Raw genomic sequence first — 22,564 nt, 5'->3', positions numbered from 1 at the left:
CTGACTCCGGAGCCTCGAGGTCGGTCGCAGTTGGAGACCGCCAGCTCCGCCATCAGGCCTCAGCGCAGACGGAGGCAGAGAAGGGGGATACGACAAAAAAAAGTCGCATTCCACCTAAGGAATAGGTAGCATCCAAGCCCTGGCATTTGCCCAACACCAACCAAACTCATTTCTTCGAGTCAATTTTCCTTGGCTAAGCAAAACAAACACCCTTCCACCACATGAACCTGTCAGTACCAAAAGGCGAACTGTGGGAATACAGCATCAGAATTGGCACTGGGACACAAGAGGAAGGTATGTTTCGAAGGGGATAAATGTAACCCTGATGAGGTCGTAACAACATTTTTGCCTGCTTTTGCCGAAATTGATGCAGGCACACAAGAAAAAAGGTATAGGAATGGGCTGAGCCTGCACCACTATTCAACAAGACCAGGCTGTCCCCTCATCCAACAATCTCGTGATCTCAACTTTAAATGCAATAAGTGACTGAACAAAGGCTTGTTCAAGGTGTGGATTCTTTTACATCAGGCCAAACGTAGACTGGGCGATCGTTTCGCTAAACACCTTCGCTCAGTTCGCCTGGACCTACCTGATATCCCGGCTGCCAAACACTTTAATTCACCTTCATATTCCCACACTGAACTTTCGGTCATGGGCCTCCCCCATTGTCAGAGTGAGACCAAACGCAAATTGGAGGAACAAAACCTCATATTTTGCTTGGGCAGCTTACAACTCAGTGGTATGAATATTGAGTTGTCCAAGTAACCCTTGCATCCCCCCCGTCTCTCCATCCCAACCCCGCCCACATCATTCTAGCTTCAGTTGTCTTGTTGAGTCCATTGTCGGTAACTCGTTCTAAGCTAGCTCACAGCTAACAATGGCCTGTTTCCTTTCTCATTGTTACTTTTTTGCATATCTTTCATTTATTTGCTCTATATCTCTCTTTATCACCGTCTATATTTCTCGTTTCCCTTTCCCCTGACTCTCAGTCTGAAGATCCAAAATGTCACCTGTTATTTTTCTCCAGAGATGCTGTCTGACCCGCTGAGTGGTTCATGGACCCAATGCAGGTAGAAGGGAAGATGTTTTCTGCCTAGTCAGCGTCAGGGTTGGAGACATTTGTCTGCTTACTAACTTGTGCAGCCAAAATAAAAAAAAAATTATCAAATTGAAGGAACAGAAGTTGGCTTGTCATCTAATTTTCCTACACTTTCTATCACTATCCTGCTGAATCTTGATTGAGACAGTAATGGAAAATGCAGGTTCAAGTCTGAAGATGGAACAGATTATTTTGGTGGTAACATAGTCTATTGCTTATTATGTTTAATGATAATGAAAGGAAAAACGATGTTGAGAATTTTCTACACAATTACGATTATGAGAGCTCCATAAATCTTTCCAAAAGGGCAGATGAATAAAAGCTTTGTGAAAAAGGTGGTTTAGTAAATGTCTTGGAGGTGCACGAGGATTAGAGCTTGAGACCTTGGCAGCTGAAGGCACGCTGATAATGGTGAAAGATTAACATCAGAACTGATCAAGATGAACATTCATCTCAAAGAGCTATGGGCAACAGAAGATTACAAAGATAGGCCAAAATGTGATTGTAAAAAATTTAATTTTTTAAAATTAAAGCATTGCTTAATAGACTCAATGCACCTTAGCAAGTGCAGATATAAAATGCAACAGACCTAGTCTGAGATGGGATATAGGCAGAATTTTGGCTTGCCCCAATTCTATGGAGATGAGATAGAATGCCAAAGCCAACAAGAAGTAGGTTAGTAAAAGTTAAATCAAAAGGTAACAAAACAACAGCAGATACCAAGACTTTTCCCAAACAGTGCAATTTGTCACTCATATCCAAGGTGGAAATATCATCACTGCAAGGACTGCAGTGGTTGAAGGACAGATTCACTATAAAAAAGTAAAGTGCTGGAGGAGCTCAGTGGGTCAGACATACACAGATGAACCCTTCTTCAGACTTATCAGTCTGGCGTCTCCAGGTTCACCATCAAGGCTACCGTCCTTACCCATTACAAATGTTTATACCCTTAACTATAGGCATTGTCATTGAATGATCCAAGAATCATTGGTATCTACATATCTGGAGTTTGCACAGATTTAAAAAGACCTTCAGGTAAAGAACCCCAAACATTGCCATTGTGGTTTTCATGGAAGAAAGATGTTCAAATGCTTGGTTTATCGATGCTCTTCAAATATTTTTTTCAAAAAATCTTTCAGGAAGTGAGCAACATAAAAGATTTTTGAGATTGCATAGGACAAATATGTTTGCCACCTATTGGAACTGTGGAGTACATTACTGATGTAAATTTCTTAATTTGTGCGCTAACATAAGAAAAATACCAAACACAATCTCTCAGAATGATGCAAATCTCTACTTGTTCATTACATCCGAGAAAATAACCTGCCAGAGAAAAGTTACTCGTCCACTTTCTCAGGTTGACTTAGTACACTCCCAAGTAACATTTGGCTTGCAAATCGCATCCTGTGAAATCCCACTCCCATTTTTTTTAGTCAATTAAAATGGGTAATGAATGCAGTCTCACTAAAACCCCAGACCTCAAGATCAAAATAATTTAAAGCCTGTGAGAAAATCATGTATTAATTTTCCATTTTACAAATATTAAGTCTAATAATTAGACAATAGACTACAGGTGCAGGAGGAGGCCATTCGGCCCTTCGAGCCAGCACCGCCATTCAATGTGATCATGGCTGATCATCCCCAATCAGTACCCCGTTCCTGCCTTCTCCCTATATCCCCTGACTCCGCTATCTTTAAGAGCCCTATCTAGCACTCACTTGAAAATATCCAGAGAATGTAGCATTTTTAATGCTATACTTGTATAATTGCATAATTGTAGCATTTTGTGGGAGAAATAGGGATAGAGAGAAACCAGGCCAGCCAGAAGGGGGCAGAGGAAGCGATAAAAGGCAGAAGGAATGTAAGTGGATAAAGCAAGAGGAAGGGAGATAGGACCTAGACAGACTTTTTCCAGAGCACTGACCCTTGAAAGCTTTGATTGAAACCATGGTTTACAGAGTTGTCTATTAAAGTTATGTGGGGGGGGGGGGCGGGGAAGAATGCTGGAAGCTCTCCCATTCGGTTTCAATGCATAACTAATAAACTCAATATACAAGTAGCTACATACGTTGTAATGCATTTCGTTGTCTCTGTACTGTACACTGACAATGACAATTAAATTGAATCTGAATCGGACAACAATGTACCATTTTCAGCAGAAAAACATGTATATTATGGATCATATCGGACATAGATTTTCTTTAGATTCTTACCACTGAAGTGAAGATACCAGACTCCTTTACCATGTTTTTTATTCCAAACTGTAGAACCAATGGCACATACTAAAGATATGAAGAGGAGAACACCAAACAAGAAGAGGATTTGTACATTTGTGATGTGTTCCACATTTGACAACTTCAGTGGAGGTCGTGTAGTATTCTGCAAAAAAAATTACATTCAATTACAAACACCTCACTGATCTCCAGAATTAAAAAAAAAGAGAGATGTCCCATCAGTTAAGTTTATATATTTAGGCTCTTTTCGTGCAAGCCAGAGTTAAGCATAATTGTTTTTCCCCCCCCAACACAAACAGGTGACGGTAAGCTGTACCTTCACAAAAATATCTACCCATAGCATCTTTTCACCAGAACTTTCAATTACACTCAATTACAAACCTAGTCACAGTTTAGTGGAACAATGTGAATGTTCAATAATTAAAATCCTACGGTTGGCTAACATTTTTTTTAATGGAATGATTGAATCCTTCCACAGTCCAAAAAGGCAAAATATCCTTGAACTCGCATGCGCAAAACTTTACCAGCCTGGGTTAAGATTGAAGAAACACGCACATCGTTTGTTGACTGTGGACTACTCTGATAATTAAACAATAAATTATTAAGGCAAACAATTTTTGAAGATGTCAAAAATAGAACATGAAATGGAGCTGGCACACAAAGTAAAGCCCCAAGACAGGTATATCATATATCTATATTACTAAACGTTTGTTCTTGACCGGTTTTGGCCATCTGTGCTGCGAGTTCCGAGAGAACGACGCCATCTACGGCCGTCATTTTTGGCCACCTCGCTCAGAGCCCCCCACCGCCACATATGTGCCGAGGATTTTTCCAGTCGATGAAAAATGACAGAGATATTAATGATTTTATATAATTCCCCATTCTCTCTGCTGCCCCCGCTGGCGGCAGGGGGGATGGACTATAAAACCAGGAAGTGGTGTGCCTCAATTAGTCTGCAAGCTGGAGGAAGGCAGAGGGTCACGTTTCTCTGAGCTGTGAATAACACTGAACACATGTGCACACAACTGTGAGTAAGTACCCTTAATGTGGTTTGAAAATGAAAATATGGTTAAAGTAAAAAAGCACTGCCTGCAAATGGTTGTTTGGGGGGTTTGGGTTGAAATAAAAAGGCACTCTCCTCTCTCCCCCCCCCCCCCCCCCCCCCCCCCCCCTCCCCCCTCTCCCCCCCCCTCTCCCCCCCCCCCCCCTCCCTCCCCTCTCCCCCCCCCCCCCCTCTCCTCTCCTCCCCCCCCCCCCCCTCTCCCCCCCCCCCCCCCCCCCCCCTCTCCTCCTCCTCTCTCCCCCCCCCCTCCCCCCCTCTCCCCCCCTCCTCCCCCCACCCCTCTCCCCCCTGTCTCCCCCCCCCCCCCTCTCCCCCCCCCTCCCCCCCCTCTCTGCCCCCCCTCTCCCCCCTCCCTCCCCCTCCCCCCCCTCCTCCTCTCTCCCCCCCCCCCCTCTCCCCCCCCCTCCCCTCCCTCCCCCCCCCTCCCTCTCCCCCCCTCTCCCCCCCCCCTCCCCCCCTCCCTCTCCTCCTCCTCTCCTCCCCCCCTCCTCCTCTTCCCCCCCTCTCCTCCTCTCCCTCCCCTCTCCTCCTCCCCCTCTCTGTTTCAGTCTCTATCTCTCCTTCACCACTAATCTCCATTATGTTGTTTGCCATGAAAAACATGTTTGCTCTCTCCATATAGGAGCTGAACGGCTCGCTACTCTTGTCGAAAGTGCCAAGGTTTCCGATCTAGCCCATAGACACTGCCATGGTGTCGTTCTCTTTTTTTAAATTTAAAGTCTGTTCCAAAACCCCGATTTCCTGTCTGTTCTGGTGTAACAATTCACCTAAAACTTAGCTGCAGTCTATTCAGCTTGAGGAACTCGACAAAAAAAAAGTCTTATACAATCCCAAGGACGGCACCTTGCCACGTAGACACAACATAGAGATAGCCTGACAAACTCTCGACAATTTGTCCAGATGCTGTTTTAAACTAGTCCCTGCATAGAAGGATCTGCGGCCTATCGAGTCCAGCTCGCAAACAACTGCGACACAACTCCGTATTTACTGTTGAAAATGTTAAACAGTACTGCATGTTGCAAAACAGTCCTGCACTGTATTTATTGTATGCGGACGTGGCGCCGACAGACGAGAGGCCGAAGCAAAGAAGTCGAAGACAAAGAACCGAACTGAAACGAGGCCGAAACGCCAATAAACCGAAAGAATCCGAAGACGAAACGTCTGCAAACCGAAAGGATGGGACGCCTTAATGCAAACTAACCGAAAGGGCGGAACGCCTCAAAGCCAACGAGCTGAAAAGATGCGTTGCCTAAATGCAAGCTTACTGAATGGCCGCTCTGTCGATACGCCACCTACCCGAAAGAGTCGAGACCTTTCAGACGCACTCTGAAGAATGGTCTCGGCATGAAACGTCACCCATTCCTTCTCTCCAGAGATGATGCCTGTTTTGTGCGTGGGAGCTTGGGTGCATTCCGCAAACACCGAGACGGTAATAAATAAAACGTCTGTCCCCGCGGTGGGGATGAATGACCCTGGTGTGGGGGTTGGGGTCCGATGGCGGTGCATGGCGGTCAGTGACTGTGGGACGCTCTCGCTGGTGGAGACGGAGGAGATAGAGAGGGGGGGGGGGGGAAATCACCCTGGTATGGGGGTTTGGGTCCGATGGCGGCGCATCGTGGTCAGTGACTGTGGGACGCTCCCGCGGGGGTAGACGGGGGAGAAGGGGGGAGGGAGAGGGGGGGGGAGAGAGAAGGGAGAGAGAGGGAGGATGAGAGAGGAGGGGAAGAGAGAGAAGAGGGGAGAGAGAAGAGAGGAGAGAGAAGAGGGGAGAGAGAGAAGGGGGAGACGGGAGCGTGAGGTTCATTTTCCCACATAGGTGACTGGGCAATCTGAACCCAAGCTCCAAGTTGAAAGCGGCCGAAGGTGTGCATCGTTCGGGACAGCCGCCACTCTCCCACGGCCACCGCGGGCTGCGGGTCAGGTGGAGCGGATGTTTGGGACAATGTTCATGCCTTCACAGTGATGTGATGGACGCGGGGGGTCTGGACCAATCGTTGAGAAGTCCCGCCCCCCGGCCACGACATGTCCGTTATTGGACTTTTCTGTTTAGTGGCAGTCGGTCCTTTGGCCTGTAGGCGACGCCGCCTTTCGGGTAGGTGACATTTCGACAGAGCGGCCATTCGGTAAGTTTGCTTTTATGGCGACGCAGCTTTTCATTTAATTTGCTTTTAAGCGTCCCGCCCTTTCAGTTAGTTTGCATTAAGGCGTCTCATCCTTTCGGTTAGTAGGCGTTTCATCTACGGACTCTTTCGGTTTATTGGCGTTTCGGCCTCGTTTCAGTTCGGTTCTTTGGCTTCGACTTCTTTGCTTCGGCCTCTCGTCTGTCGGCGCCATGTCCGCACACGATAAATACAGTGCAGGACTGTTTTGCAACATGCAGTATTGTTTAACATTTTCAACAGTAAATACGGAGTTGTGTCGCAGTTGTTTGCGAGCTGGACTCGATAGGCCGCAGATCCTTCTATGCAGGGACTAGTTTAAAACAGCATCTGGCCAAATTGTCGAGAGTTTGTCAGGCTATCTCTATGCTGTGTCTACGTGGCAAGGTGCTATCCTTGGGATTGCATAAGACTTTTGTTTTCGCGTGCCTGGCTTTTCCCCATATCCCTTGAGCTCTATCTAACTCTCTCTTAAATCCATCCAGTGACTAGGCCTCAACTGCCCTCTGTGGCAGGGAATTTCCATAAATTCACAACTCTCTGGTTGAAAAAGTTTTTTCCCACCTCAGGCTTCCCCTTTATTCTAAGACTGTGGCCCCTGGTTCTGGACTCGCCCAACATTGGGAACATTTTTCCTGTATCTAACTTGGCCAGTCCTTTTATAATTTTATATGTTTCTATAAGAACCCCCTCATCCTTCTAAACTCCAGTGAATACAAGCCTAGTCTTTTCAATCTTTCCTCATATGACAGTCCCGCCATCCCAGGGATCAATCTTGTGAACCTACTGTGCACTGCCTCAATCACAAGGATGTCCTTCCTCAAATTAGGAGACCAAAACTTTTTCACAATATTCCAGATGTGGTCTCACCAGAGCCCTAAACAACTGCAGAAGAACCTCTTTATTCCTATAGAAATCCTCTGAACACTCCAGATCTCACATTCGAGAAAGCATGCAAGATTGCTACCACAATGGAGATGGCATCAAAGAATGTTCGTGAGTTTCGTCCACCATGGACAGCAGTGGCCGTTTACAGTCACAAGGCAGTGCCTATGGCCAAACCAAGAGGCACTAAACCAAAACCAAAGTATGGCGGGGAGCAGAGTTCAGCCAGTTGTTATCGTTGCAACGGTAATCACTCATCCCAATTTTGTCAGTTCAAAATGGCCAAGTGCTATAACTGCCAGAAGAAAGGCCACATCGCCTCAGCATGTCGGGCCAAGCATAAAGCAGGAAGCCAACAATCTGCGGGAATCAAGCAACAACACCAGAGAGGAGTTCACAACTTGGAGATGAACGCAGATGTGAACTTGGGTTGTACACCATTTATGCAACCAACATCGATAAGCCTACAACCAGCCAAGGCAAGGACTTTTGAACTAAACTACTGATAAATTAACAGTTAATCGATGTGTGTATTGACACGACAGCAGATTGTTCGGTCATGACCAGAGACCTGTACGAAACAAAGTTCCCACAGATACCATTGTTTGAGAGTAAGGTCAAGCTGAGAACCTACTCAGGCGAAGTTTTGGAGACATGTGGACAAATGAACTGTAAAGTTCAGCATAATGGTCAGTCAGTAACACTGCCCATCATAGTGGCCAGCTACAGAAATAAACCATCCCTCCTTGGAAACGATTGGCTGAGTAGAATAGAATTAGACTGGAAGAACATTTTCAGCGTCGATTTGTTCAAATCACATCTTGAAAACGTCATAAGTGAACATGCAAACATTTTTGCTGACAGTTACACGGGAATAACAGGGTACTCTGCACACATTCGACTTAAGCAAGATGTGAAACTTGTGTATTGTCGACCAAGACCTGTATCATATGCACTGAAGCAACAAGTGGAGGTAGAACTCGACAGGTTAGAGCGTAATGGAGTACTCGTGAAGACAGACCAGAGTAACTGGGCAACACCAATTGTGGCCGTACCCAAGGCTGACAAAACTGTTCGACTATGTGGTGACTACAAAGTCACAATCAACCAAACCGTTGATGATGAACAATATCCGTTACCAACCTCGCAAGATCTATACGCAGAACTTAGCGGAGCAAGATTCTTCACTAAACTAGTTTTGTCTCACGCTTATGCCCAACTCAATGTAGACAAGGAAAGTCAGCAGTACTTGACTATCAACACATATAAGGGCTTGTATTTATATACAAAGCTGCCCTGTGGTGTGAAATCCTCTCCGAAAGGTTTTCCGTCTGTCATGGACAAAATGTTACAAGGCATTCCGCACTGTGTGTGCAACCAGGATGACCTACTGATATTCACAGAGGGCATGGTAGAACATCTGGAAATCCTAGAGCAAGTTCTCACACGACTGAACTGCCACAATGTCAAACTGCGTCAAAGTAAATGTGCATTTGCACAGTCAGAGGTGGTTTACCTTGGAGTCAAAGTAGACACCAATGGACTTTACCCTGTGAATGCGAAAGTTGAAGCAACAGTGAATGCTCCAAAACCCAACAATGTGTCAGAGCTACGATCATTCCTTGGGATGGTGCAGTTCTATGCACGATTCCTTCCAGATTTAGCAACTGTGCTAAAGCCACTACATCATCTGCTACAAAAAGATGTGAAATGGATGTGGGGAAAGGAACAGCAACGTGCATATGACATCTGCAAGGAAAACTTGACAAGTGACAAACTTCTTGTTCATTATGATACGGCACGCGAGATGAAACTTGCTTGTGATGCTTCAAGTTATGGTGTAGGTGCAGTGATCTTCCACGTAATGAATGACGGACAGAAAAAGCCTATTGCTTTTGTATCCCGCACCCTATCACCGAGTGAGCGTAATCATGCACAGATAGAAAAGGAAGCACTCAGCATCAAGTCAAGTCAAGTTTATTTGTCACATACACATACGAGATGTGCAGTGAAATGAAAGTGGCAATGCTCGCGGACTTTTGTGCAAAAGACAAACAACAAAACAACCAAACAAATTATAAACACAATCATAACACACATATTCTTTTACATAATAAATAATGGAAGGAAAAACGTTCTGTAGAGTTAGTCCCTGGTGAGATAGGCGTTTACAGTCCGAATTGCCTCTGGGAAGAAACTCCTTCTCAACCTCTCCGTTCTCACCGCATGGCAACGGAGGCGTTTGAGTCAAGAGAGTCAAGAGTCAATTCAAGAGTCAATTTAATTGTCATTTGGACCCCTGGAGGTCCAAACGAAATGCCGTTTCTGCAGCCATACATTACACACAAATAGACCCCAGACACAACATAATTACATTTAACATAAACATCCATCACATAGCTGTGATGGAAGGCCAAAAAAAACTTATCTCTCCACTGCACTCTCCCCCCCCCACCGATGTCAGAGTCAAAGTCATAGCCCCCGGCTGGCGATGGCGATTGTCCCGCGGCCATTAAAGCCACGCCGGGTGGGGCGAGGTCGCACACCGGGTCTTGGTGTTGGAGCCCCCGGCGTGCGCTCGCAGAGTCCGCGGCCATTCCAGCCGCGCGGGGCAGTGGTGTCAGGCCCCGCTCCAGGAGCTCTTCGACCCCGCAACTCGGGCGGGAGAAGTCGCCGCCGCAGAAGCCCCGAAAAGCGGTCTCCCCCCAGGGAGCCGTGGGCTCCCGGCGCCGTCGTCCACAGACCTGTAGAGAGCCTCCGACTCTCCGGTAGCAGCAGCAGCAGCAGCAGCAGCAGCAGCAGCAGCAGCAGCAGCAGCAGCAGCAGCAACAGCATCAGCAGCAGCAGCGCTCCTCCACCGCTCCGGACTCGGCCAGCTCCGCGACGGCAACGGTGAGTCGACACCTGAGTCCCCGGTCTCTTCCTGTTGGAGGCCGCTCCTCGTTGCGGCCTCAACGACGACTGAGACCCGACGAGAAAAGGTCGGGTCTCCAGTGCAGGGAGAGATTCAAAAAGTTTCCCCCCCCCCCGCCCCCCCACACACACACCCCAACATAAAATAACAAACACTACATAAAAACACAGACAAAAATAATAAAAACGCGGACAGGCTGCAGAGGCCGCTGCTGGCCAGAGCCGCGCCGCCTACCGGACCATAGCCTGACCATAGCAGCTGGAACAGTCCGTTGCAGGGGTGGAAGGGGTCTCCCATGATTTAATTTGCTCTGGAGTTGCACCTCCTGTTGTATAGTTCCTGCAGGGGGGTGAGTGAAGTTCCCATAGTGCGTTCGGCCGAACGCACTACTCTCTGCAGAGTCTTCTTGTCCTTGGCAGAGCAATTCCCAAACCAGATGGCAATGTTCCTGGACAAGATGCTGTCCACCGCCGCTGCGTAGAAGCACTGGAGGATCCTCGGAGACACTCTGAATTTCCTCAATTGCCTGAGGTGGTAAAGGCGCTGCCTTGCCTTACTCACGAGTGCGGAGGCGTGTGATGCCCATGTCATATCCTCAGAGATGTGGACTCCCAGATGTTTAAAACAGTTCACCCTATCCACAGGATCCCCATTTATCCTCAATGGAGTGTACGTCCTCGGATGATGTGCCCTCCTAAAGTCTATGATCAGCTTCATGTTCAGAATCAAGAAATGCCTTCAGTTTCTTCTCGGCAGACAATTCACCCTAGTGACTGATCACAAGCCACTACTAGTGATACTTGGTCCCAAGTCAGCTATATCTTCCATGGCGGCATCAAGGATGCAGCACTGGGCAATTTTGCTGTCCCAGTATGACTACAAAGGTTGAGTACAGAAGCTCCAAGTGCAACACAGTTGCAGATGCGTTGTCCCGGTTGCCCCATGAGAACTCTGACGTGGGAAGTGAGAACTCAATCTACACACTGCAAATTGTAGATGAAGACTTTCTAGTGACTGCAACAGAAATTGCAGGTGAAACAGAGAAAGACACTGTGCTGAAGTGGGTTTATGAACATACATTGAATGGTTGGACTGAAATCGATAGTGGATTGAACTCAGATCTGAACTCAGAGCTGAAGCCTTTCCATAATCAACGCCACAAATTATCATGTGAGCAGGGATGCATTAATTGGGGTTATAGAGTGGTTGTACCAGAGTCTTTGAGAAACAAAATTATGAATGAACTTCATGCCGAACATCCTGGCATAGTAAGCATGAAGTCAATTGCCAGAAGTTTTGTGTATTGGCCTGGTATTGACAGTGACATCGAGTCACTGGTGAGCAAATGTAGCGTCTGCCAAAATTGCCGGAGTAAACCACCAAAAACACCACTGCAACCCTGGTCATGGCCAAGTAGACCTTTTCAGAGAGTTCATGTAGATTTTTGTGAAAAGGGTAATGATCACTTTCTGGTACTAGTAGATAGTCATTCCAAATGGATTGAGGTTAAGCATATGGGGTCAAGCACTACTACTGAGTGTACCATAGATGAGTTGAGATCAATTTTTGCATGCCATGGTTTACCGGAAGAACTTGTTTCTGATAACGGGCCTCAGTTTCGTTCAGAACGGTTCAAAGAGTTCATGCAGCGGAATGGTGTAAAACACACACTTGTTCCCCCATACCATCCAGCCTCCAACGGGGCTGCGGAAAGGTCTGTTAGAATTGTTAAAGATGCTCTCAAGAAACAGGTTTTGCAGGGTAGTTCAAAGCGCAGCATGAAACATCGTTTGACTAGTTTCTTGCTGAAGTACAGAACTACACAACACACAATGGGTTATTCACCTGCAGAACTGTTGATGAAGAGAAGGCTAAGAATATGCCTAAGTCTAGTTCAACCCAATTTGGCCTTGAGAGTTGAGCAAAAACAGTTGTCAAAAACGCCATTTTGACTCCCACAAAAAGGAGAGGTACTTCAAGCCAGATGAGCAGGTTCGTGTTCTCAGTCCTCCTAACAAGTCCAGTCGAGACAAATGGGATGTTGGGAAAATAGTGGAAGTGTGTGGAACAAAATGATACTTAGTTGAAGTTGGAGATAGGATCAAAAGTGTTCATGTTGATCAAATGATTCCAGCCAAAGATGAACCAAAAACTGAGCATGAAGTCCTAATCCCTGAGTTTTTATCTGAAAGTGAGTTGGAAGAGACCATTGTGATTGAAACACAAAATTCAGTTAGTACAGCCAAAGAAACAGATTCTTCTGGTCAAAGTCAGGGTACTAAAACAGAGCCAAACAAGCCAACAGTTGAGTCAACACCTAAACCTGTTACACCTATTACTGTTTGATGATCAGGCAGGATCCGTAAAAAACAGCAGTCAGATTAGGTTTGTAAGTTAAGTAACTCACTGTAAAAGTAAAACGTGCAGATATGTAAAATACATATATTATGGTTATCATTTAAGATTTCATGAATACTGGTTTAAATCAAGTATCACAACAACAAAATTGTAACTGAGTACTTAGATTTAATACTTTAAAAAAGGAGAGCAGTGTAATGTATTGATACATATTCATGTATATGTTAATGAGTTGGTGTTCAATATAAGCATGGAATGTTGGGTAATAAATCTCTCTCTCGTGATCCAGGCAACCTGCGTGTAAGTTGTTATTCATTCTGCCGTCCGGAATATAACAGAGAGGGATTGCGCAGCAGGGCATGCAACAATGAATCTCTCTCTGTGAATATGCCACAAACACCACTTTTAGTGCCGATTACATTTGCACTCTCATTCCTGGGAAAACATTGCGTAATGGAAAATACCGTTGCAAAAAGCCCATTTTCACATTATTGCCTCAAATATCAAATAGGGTAATTAACAAAGCAATTGATTTTATCAATATAAATTGTCATATGTGTTTGACTTTCACTTATCGGATGTGGAACCTTTGAACTAACTCATTTACAGTGCATTCAGAAAGTATTCAGACCCCTTCACTTTTTCCCCATTTTGTTACGTTACAGTCTAATTTTAAAATGGATTAAATTCATTTTTTTGTTATCATTAATCTATACACAATACCTCAGAATGAAGAAGCTAAAACAGGTGCTTAGAATTTTTGCAAAGTTATTTTAAAAAAAAATCTCTGAAATATCACATTTACATAAGCATTCAGACCCTTTGCTTTGAGACTCAAAATTGAGCTTAGGTGTTTCCATTGATTATCCTTGAGATGTTTCTATAACATGATTGGAGTCCACGAGTGGTAAATTAAATTGATTGTACATGATTTCGAAAGGCAAACACCTGTCTATATAAGGTCCCACAGTTGACAGTGCATGTTAGATCAAAAACCAAGCCACAAAGACGAAGGAATTATCCGTAAACCTCCGAGACAGGATTGTGTCGAGACACAGATCTGGGGAAGGGTGTAAAACAATTTCTGCAGCATTGCAGGTCCCGAAGAGCACAGTGACCTCTGTCATTCTTAAATGAAAGAACTTTGGAACCACCAGGACTTCATAAAGCTGGCCGCCCAGCCAAACTGAGCAATCGGGAGAGAAGGGGCCATGGTCAGTGAGGTCACTTTGACAGAGCTCCAGAGTTCCTCTGTGGAGATGGGAGAACCTTCCAGAAGGACAACTATATCTGCAGCACTGCACCAATCAGGCCTTAATGGTAGAGTGGCCAGATGGAAGCCACTCCTCAGTAAAAGGCACATGACAGCCCGCTTGGAGTTTGCCAAAAGACATGAGAAACACGATTCTCTTGTCTGATGAAACCAAGATTGAACTCTTTGGCCTGAATGCCAAGCGTCACGTCTGGAGGAAACCAGGCACCGCTCATCACCTGGCCAATACCATACCTACGGTAAAGCATGGTGGTGGCAGCAACATGCTGTGGGGATGTTTTTCAGCGGCAGGAACTGGGAGACCAGTCAGGATCGAGTGAAAGATGAACGGAGCAAAGTACAGAGAGATCCTTGATGAAAACCTGCTCCAGAGCGTTCAGACTGGGGTGGAGGTTCATCTTCCAACAGGACAACGACCCTAAGCACACAGCCAAGACAACACAGGAGTGGCTTCGTGACAAGTCTGTGAATGTCTTTGAGTGGCCCAGCCAGAGCCCGGACTTGTACCCAATCGAACATCTCTGGAGGGACCTGAAAATAGCTGTGCACCAATGCTCTACATCCAACCTGACAGAGCTTGAGAGGATCTGCTGAGAAGAATGGGAGAAATTACCGAAATACAGGTGTGCCAAGTTTATAGCGTCATAACCAAGAAGACTTGAGGTTGTAATCGCTGCCAAAGGTGCCTCAACAAAGTACTGGGTAAAGGGTCTGAATACTTATGTAAATGTGATATTTCAGTTATTTATTTTTAATTACTTTACAAAAATTTCTAAACACCTATTTTCGCTTTTTTATTACGGGGTATTGTATGTAGATTGATGATTAAACCATTTAATCAATTTTAGAATTAGGTGTAACATACCAAAATGTGGAAAAAGCGATGGGGTCTGAATACTTTCTGAATGCACCGTGCACATTAAGATCACCACAATCTAATAATTCTAATTCTATGAAATAAATTCATCTTGAAACTTCATAAAGCACTGAAAGTTCACAAAACAGCAATTTTCCACTGGATTCGGATTTGCTAGGTGCTAAGTGGAGGAAATGGAGGTCAAGTACTTTTTACATTGAACGAGACAAGCAAATATAAAAATATAGCAGATTGGCAAGCTGTTTCCACTTCTCTTTCCTCTCACATCAATTCTGCAGCATTCTATACATACTTTGGCAGATGTCTAATCCATTTTGGGCAGGGCCATTAAATAAAGATCCCAGAAAAAAGGAAAATAACATTTCTTCATCCAATCACTCCCTCCCCATCTATCATGGTGAAAAACCATCAATTCAAATCCAAATTCACCGTCTATTTTCAAATGAGAATTCAGCGACATATGGCATAAACATACCTGCATGAGCTTTGTGTCATGTCCTGTATAAACCACAACTCCGTGAATCCACTGGGTGTTTCTTATTTGAGCACCCCGCAAGAGAATTTGATCTTGGCCCAAGGGGAATGTGCTGTTAAAGAGACAAGTCAAAATGGCAAATGTCAGCTGAGAACATGCACCATAATAAAACAAAAAATGAAACTATTAACCTACATGCATGCACTGATGAAACCTATAGGGACACATTTGACCCAAATATTTTTCATTGCTGCAGGTTGTGAAAAAATTCTCGGCGGTTTAATAGAATAATTTCAAATTAAATAAACTAGTTTTTTTTTTAAAGTATAGCAACATTAAAAGCAAACATACAGAATGAATGTGACAATATTGTGATGAGTCTTTTTTGTCTCCAGCTCTTATAGTTCGTTGTTGAATCTAATATTAGAGAATTGTTAATTTCAGATGCTGCTGAATTAATTAATTACTCTAGAACAGGGGTCGGCAACCAAGCCGAATGTGGCCCGTAACCCGAAATCATCAGGCCTGCAGGTGTATTTTTTGTTCCGTAGTCATCCTGCCCGCAGACTTCCTTCATCTCCAGTACCTCCTGGGCACGGATCGCCCAGGCACGGAGCGCCCAGGCACGGAACGCCCAGGCACTGATCATCCCCAGGCACGGATCGCCCAGGCACGGAACGCCCAGGCACGGAGCGCCCAGGCACGGATCGCCCAGGCGCGGTGACACAAAGAAGCAAGAGGCCTGCCCTGGCGGCCGCAATTGCGGAGCCGCCGAGCGCCTGAGCGGGACTAAGTGCCGAGCTCTGACTGTACCGCATCCTGCGAAAGCCGCCAGCACGGCCCCGCACCTTCTGTGTCTGGGCTTCACGGTCGAGATCAGGGTTGTCAATAGGCCAGGGACGAGTGAGTGTGAGTATTTGAGCCAGCGCCTTCAGGACAAAGCTAAGGCAATGGTCCTTAAGTACGCCATGTTCGTGAGCACCCGTAACTAGAGGCTAGTGCTACGGGTGGCGTCCTCGGAGGGGCGTCATCTATGTGAACACGTGATTTGAGGCCTTCCATCCTGAGCGGGATCTATGTGAACGCGTGGCCCGCCATCCGCTCAGACATGCCACCCGGCCCCCAAGGTTGACGACCTCTGCTCTGGAACCTCAGCAGATCTTAATGAGTATAGTATACTAATAGTATAAATTAAATCTCAACAAAATTAATAATAAGTATAATTCTGTAACCCACAGTAAACGCTGTGCTTTAAAAGCAATTTTAATGCAAGAAAACCTGTCTTAATTGATAACTGTTTAACAAGTCAAATAGAGTATATTCACAATCTGCTTGACAATGTTTTAACATGGTTAATAAATAGACAATAGACAATCCTTGCAGGAGTAAGCCATTCGGCCCTTCGAGCCAGCATCGCCATTCAATGTGATCATGGCTGATCATCCCCAATCAGTACCCCATTCCCACCTTCTCCACATATCCCCTGACTCCGATATCTTTAAGAGCTCTATCTAACTCTCTCTTGAAAGTATCCAGAGAACCGGCCTCCACCGCCCTCTGAGGCAGGGAATTCCACAGACTCACAACTCTCTGTGTGAAAATGTTTTGTCTCATCTCCGTTCTAAATGGCTTACCCTTTATTCTTAAGCTGTGGCCCCTGGTTCTGGACTCCCCCAACATCGGGAACATGTTTCCTGCCTCTTGCGTGTCCAATCGCTTAATCTTATATGTTTCAATAAGATACCCTCTCATCCTTCTAAATTGCAGAGTTCAGCCACTCCATTCTATCAGCATAGGACAGTCCCGCCATCCTGGGAATTAACCTTGTAAACCTACGCTGCACCCCCTCAATAGCAAGAATGTCCTTCCTAAAATTTGGAGACCAAAACTGCACACAATACTCCAGGTGTGGTCTCATTAGGGCCCTGTACATACTCCAGGTGTGGTCTCATTAGGACCTCTTTGCTCCTGTACTCAACTCCTCTTGTTATGAAGGCCAACATGCCATTAGCTTTCTTCACTGCCTGCTGTACTGCATGCTTACTTTCAGTGACTGATGAACAAGGACCCCCAGATCTTGTTGTACTTCCCCTTTTCCCAACTTGACACCATTCAGATAATAATCGGCCTTCCTGTTTTTGCCACCAAAGTGGATAACCTCACATTTATCCACATTAAATTGCATGTGCCATGCATCTGCCCATTCACATAACCTGTCCAAGTCACCCAGCATCCTCATAGCATCCTCCTCACAGTTCACATTTCCACCCAGCTTTGTGTCATCTGCAAATTTCCTAATGTTACTTTTAATCCCTTCATCTAAATCATTAATATATATTGTAAATAGCTGCGGTCCTAGCACTGAGCCCTGCGGTACCCCACTAGTCACTGTCTGCCATTCTGAAAGGGACCCGTTAATCCATACTCTTTGTTTCCTGTCTGCCAAACCACTTCTCTATCCATGTCAGTACCCTACCTCCAATACCCTGTGCTCTAATTTTGCCCACTAATCTCCTATGGTAATAAATTTGTGGATTACACCAAAATTGGTGTAGTAGACAGTGTAGGTGGTTATCTAAGATTACAACTGGATATTGACCAACTAGGGAAGTAGACTAAGGCATGGCAGATGGAATTTAACTTAGCTAAGAATGAGGTGTTGCATGTTGGTAGATGAAACCAGGCCAGAACTTGCACGATAAATGGTAGGACCCTGGAGGGTAACACAGACACCTTTGGAGTGCAGTTCCCTGAAAGTGGAGTCACAGGTAGAAAGACTGGTGAAGAAGGCATTTGGCATGCTTGTCATTTATGTTTGAGATAGTGAATATAGGAGTTAGGAAGGAACTGCAGATGCTGGTATACAACAAAGATAGACACAAAATGCTGGAGTAAGTCAGCAGGATAGGCAGCATCTCTGGATAAAAGGAATGGGTGACGTTTCGACCCGAAACATCGCCCATTCCTTCTATCCAGAGATGCTGCCTGTCCCGGTGAGTTACTCCAGCATGTTGTAACTGTCATGGGAGTTAAGAGAGGATGTTTTAACCATACAAGTCATTGATAAGGCCTCACGGAGTATCATGCACAGTTTTGATCACACAGTTAGAGGAATCATGCTTGCAAAAAAGATACCCAAAGATGATACTGGGACTGGAGGGATTAAATTATAAAGAGAGACTGGATATGCTGGAATTATTTTCCCCAGGAGCAGAGGAGATGTATATAAAATCATGAGCGGCACAGATAGGGTGGATGGTCACAGTCTTTTTCAAAAGAGGGAGACTGAAATTCTAAATAATATATTTAAGGTGAAGGAACCCAAAGGGAAGCTTTGTCAGTGTATAGAACAAGCTGCCGGAGGAAACCGGTGCAATTGCACTGTTTGAAACATTTTTTGTCAGGTAAATGGATTGAAAAGGTTCGGAGGGAGAGTGCGCCAAACACAAACATTTGAGACTAGCTCAGATAGTCATCTTGGTCAGCATAGACGTTGAGCCGAACGGTTTGTTTCCATGCCGTTTCACACTAAAAACAATAATTACTAGAGCAATGCACCAACAGAATACTCACTATCAGCATAAATTAGTCACATGAATGTTGTGTGCTTAATTTTATTGTTACCATATTAACAATCCAAATCAACTGAATTTCAAGATATTCAATTTCCAAAGTTGATCACATGCAAAAAAAATTTATAAACCATTCAGACAACAGCGAAATGTTGAGATGACCGTTTCAACTATCTAACCACAGAGGATAAAATCAGGAAAGCAGCGATAAAAGTAGAAGGATCAGTATTTATGCCAAGGTGAATAACCTAAACTTTAGGAGAGTTAATTTCACTAAATTCTAAATATTTACGGTCAGGTATTTTGAAAAATCGGCAAGTAAATAGTAAATGAGCAGTTCTCTCAGTTAGAAATAGTTTGGTTACAGGCTAAATATATTACTATGAATGTAGCGGGAAGAGCTTTGAACATTTGTTTGATAAGATTCTGCATAATAGATATCAAAAAATGACACCAATGAGAAATGACTATGGGACAAAGACGAACAGCAAAGAGTTAGTTTTACAACCAAAAGTAAAGATAGAATTCCAATTATTAGGGCAGTTTTCACAACAAAGACTTTACTGATAAGTAACCACTTTCAATGCACTGCTTCAATGCAAGAAAGCTGGGAGTTGATCCATACAGAGCAACGTTTCACAGAAAGCACCAACTTATTCATCACTGTGCCATGGAACTTTTTACATCTACCCGGGAGGTCAGACAGGAAATTCAATTTAGGGTCATAACCTGACTGCCAGTACAGCGACACCAGCTGAGAGTAATTTCTTAAGATGAAATTTAATGATCCAAAATCATGAAGAGCATATCAGAGGAAAAAAAGTGTCCCAAAGTAGGTTAAAAATGAGGAACACATACAGTGGCTTGCAAAAGTATTCATACCCCTTGAACTTTTCCACATTTTGTCACGTTACAACCACAAACGTAAATGTATTTTATTGGGATTTTATGTGATAGACCAACACAAAGTGGCGCATAATTGTGAAGTGGAAGGAAAATGATACATGGTTTTCAAATTTTTTTACAAATAAAAAAATGAAAAGTGTGGCATGCAAAAGTATTCAGCCCCCTTTACTCTGATACCCCTAAATAAAATGCCTTCAGAAGCCACCTAATTAGTAAATAGAGTCCACTTGTGTGTAATCTAATCTCAGTATAAATACAGCTGTTCTGTGAAGGCCTCAGGTTTGTTAGAGAACATTAGTGAACAAACAGCATCATGAAGCCCAAGGAACACACCAGACAGGTCAGGGATAAAGTTGTGGAGAAGTTTAAAGCAGGGTTTGGTTATAAAAAAATATCCCAAGCTTTGAACATCTCACGGTTCAATCCATCATCCGAAAATGGAAAGAGTATGGCACAACTGCAAACCTACCAAGACATGGCCGTCTACCTAAACTGACAGGCCGGGCAAGGAGAGCATCGATCAGAGAAGCAGCCAAGAGGCCCATGGTAACTCTGGAGGAGCTGCAGAGATCCACAGCTCAGGTGGGAGAATCTGTCCACAGGACAACTATTAGTTGTGCACACAAATCGGGCCTTTATGGAAGAGTGGCACGAAGAAAGCCATTGTTGAAAAAAAGCCATAAGAAGTCCTGTTTGCAGTTTGCCACAAGCCATGTGGGGGACACAGCAAACATGTGGAGGAAGGTGCTCTGGTCAGATGAGACCAAAATTGAAGTTTTTGGCCTAAATGCAAAACGCTATGTGTGGCGGAAAACTAACACTGCACATCACCCTGAACACACCATCCCCACTGTGAAACATGGTGGTGGCAGCATCATGCTGTGGGGATGCTTTTCTTCAACAGGGACAGGGAAGCTGGTCAGAGTTGATGGGAAGATGGATGGAGCCAAATACAAGGCAATCTTGGAAGAAACCTGTTAAGAGTCTGCAAAAGACTTGAGACTGGGGCGGAGGTTCACCTTCCAGCAGGACAACGACCCTAAACATACAGCCAAAGCTACAATGGAATGGTTTAGATCAAAGCATATTCATGTGTTAGAATGGCCCAGTCAAAGTCCAGACCTAAATCCAATTGAGAATCTCTGGCAAGACTTGAAAATTGCTGTTCACAGACGCTCTCCATCCAATCTGACTGAGCTTGAGCTAGTTTGCAAAGAAGAATGGGCAAAAAAATCACTCTCTAGATGTGCAAAGCTGGTACAGACATACCCCAAAAGACTTGCAGCTGTAATTGCAGCGAAAGGTGGTTCTACAAAGTATTGACTCAGGGGGGCCGAATACTTTTGCACGCCACACTTTTCAGTTTTTTTGGGTTTTTTAAAATTTGAAAACCATGTATCATTTTCCTTCCACTTCACAATTATGCACCACTTTGTGTTGGTCTATCACATAAAATCCCAATAAAATACATTTACGTTTGTGGTTGTAAAGTGAAAAATGTGGAAAAGTTCAAGGGGTATGAAAACTTTTGCAAGCCACTGTACCTAGCATAATTCCCAAAAGATTAGTTGGGAGATAAGGAGACTTTTTTTGTTTAAATTCAGCATGGTGTGCCCTGGAATGCACTGCAGGGGTGGAATACAACTATAAAAAACAATATTTCAATCTCTTGAAAGTGAAAACTGGTAAGGCTCCAGGCAAAGAGCAAGGAAGCAGGACTAATTAGATAGCTCAGTCCAAGATCTCCTGCAGCGTACAATACCACAAAAATGCATCGGAAAAAATGCTAGCTGAAATAAATTGATGTGAATCAATGTCTTAGCAAATGCCTCACTTCAGAAGCCAATTCACTTCAGAAGCCAATGTTTGGTTTGTTTCCCTAGTTAATAGGTGACTGTTTCTTTGCAATGCACAGGTCCTGACAAACCATGAGCAACAATTTCAAATGGGGATGAAGTAACTATTCAATCAACCATGAACCTATAAAATGTTCAGTGGTCAATTGGCAAAGAAGACAATTTCTGCTATGAACAATGGTGATGACGGAATAATAATTAATGTTGAATTCCAACCATGCTTTCGGCATTCAGAGCCGAAGTTAATTAAAACTGAGACCACGCAAACTTCAAGATTAAAACACTCTTCAGTGAAATTATCCATTCCTTCTACATAGACCAAGTTTGAAAACAATCATCTCCTGAAAATTCACCCGAATTTTTGTATGGTAAATTAATCTGTCACTGTTTTTGACCGTGTTTTACCTTTCACACTCATTTACCTTTTTCCGTCGAATCGAATGTTGCCAACAAAATCATAGAGGTGACGGTTGGGACTCTCGCATTCCAGTTTGCCCGAAAAATTCATTAAACTTTCAATATCTTTTATGTCTGCTGTCTGAGATAGACCCTTGAGAGAGGAATGAGAAAAACCACATGATATTTTGTAATGGATTAACTGTTAATCTTTTTTCTATACTTTTGAGGGTTACTTTCAGAAAGATGCATGCCATTGATTTAGGCATTGTCAAAACAAAACTGCAGATTCAAAAGCTTCCACACCTTTAGAAATTAACCAGCTAAAAATGCTGATGGAATTCAGTATAGAATAAAGCTGATGTGCAATAGCGGTGGTTGTAACAGAAGCCAAGGTGTGTGGGGCTCAGCAAGTCTATGACTTCCATACATACTATGGCAACTGGAGAAATGTGAAGGGAGCTGAAGATCAGATGCTGGCACTGCTAATCTTCCTC

The 22,564-nt window shown here is 44.3% G+C and overlaps 1 protein-coding gene across 4 annotated transcripts in view; it reads right to left on the bottom strand.

Moving 5' to 3' along the window:
* The window catches only part of atp8a1 (ATPase phospholipid transporting 8A1), a 301,017-nt gene that overhangs the window by 173,607 nt on the left and 104,846 nt on the right, over window positions 1–22,564 (bottom strand). For all 4 annotated transcript variants that reach the window (XM_055636910.1, XM_055636888.1, XM_055636895.1 and 1 more), the window contains 3 exons: window positions 22,094–22,221; window positions 15,338–15,449; window positions 3,313–3,478 (listed from right to left, as the gene is read on the bottom strand). In XM_055636910.1, the coding sequence (XP_055492885.1) occupies window positions 3,313–3,478; window positions 15,338–15,449; window positions 22,094–22,221 (406 nt within the window). The remainder of the gene's footprint in view (window positions 1–3,312; window positions 3,479–15,337; window positions 15,450–22,093; window positions 22,222–22,564) is intronic.

Source organism: Leucoraja erinacea, chromosome 1, assembly GCF_028641065.1.
Source record: "Leucoraja erinacea ecotype New England chromosome 1, Leri_hhj_1, whole genome shotgun sequence".
In the NCBI taxonomy this organism is placed as follows: Eukaryota; Metazoa; Chordata; class Chondrichthyes; order Rajiformes; family Rajidae; genus Leucoraja; species Leucoraja erinaceus.
Note: the sequence above shows the minus strand (reverse complement) of the source record. Positions and strands in the feature narration are given on the sequence as shown.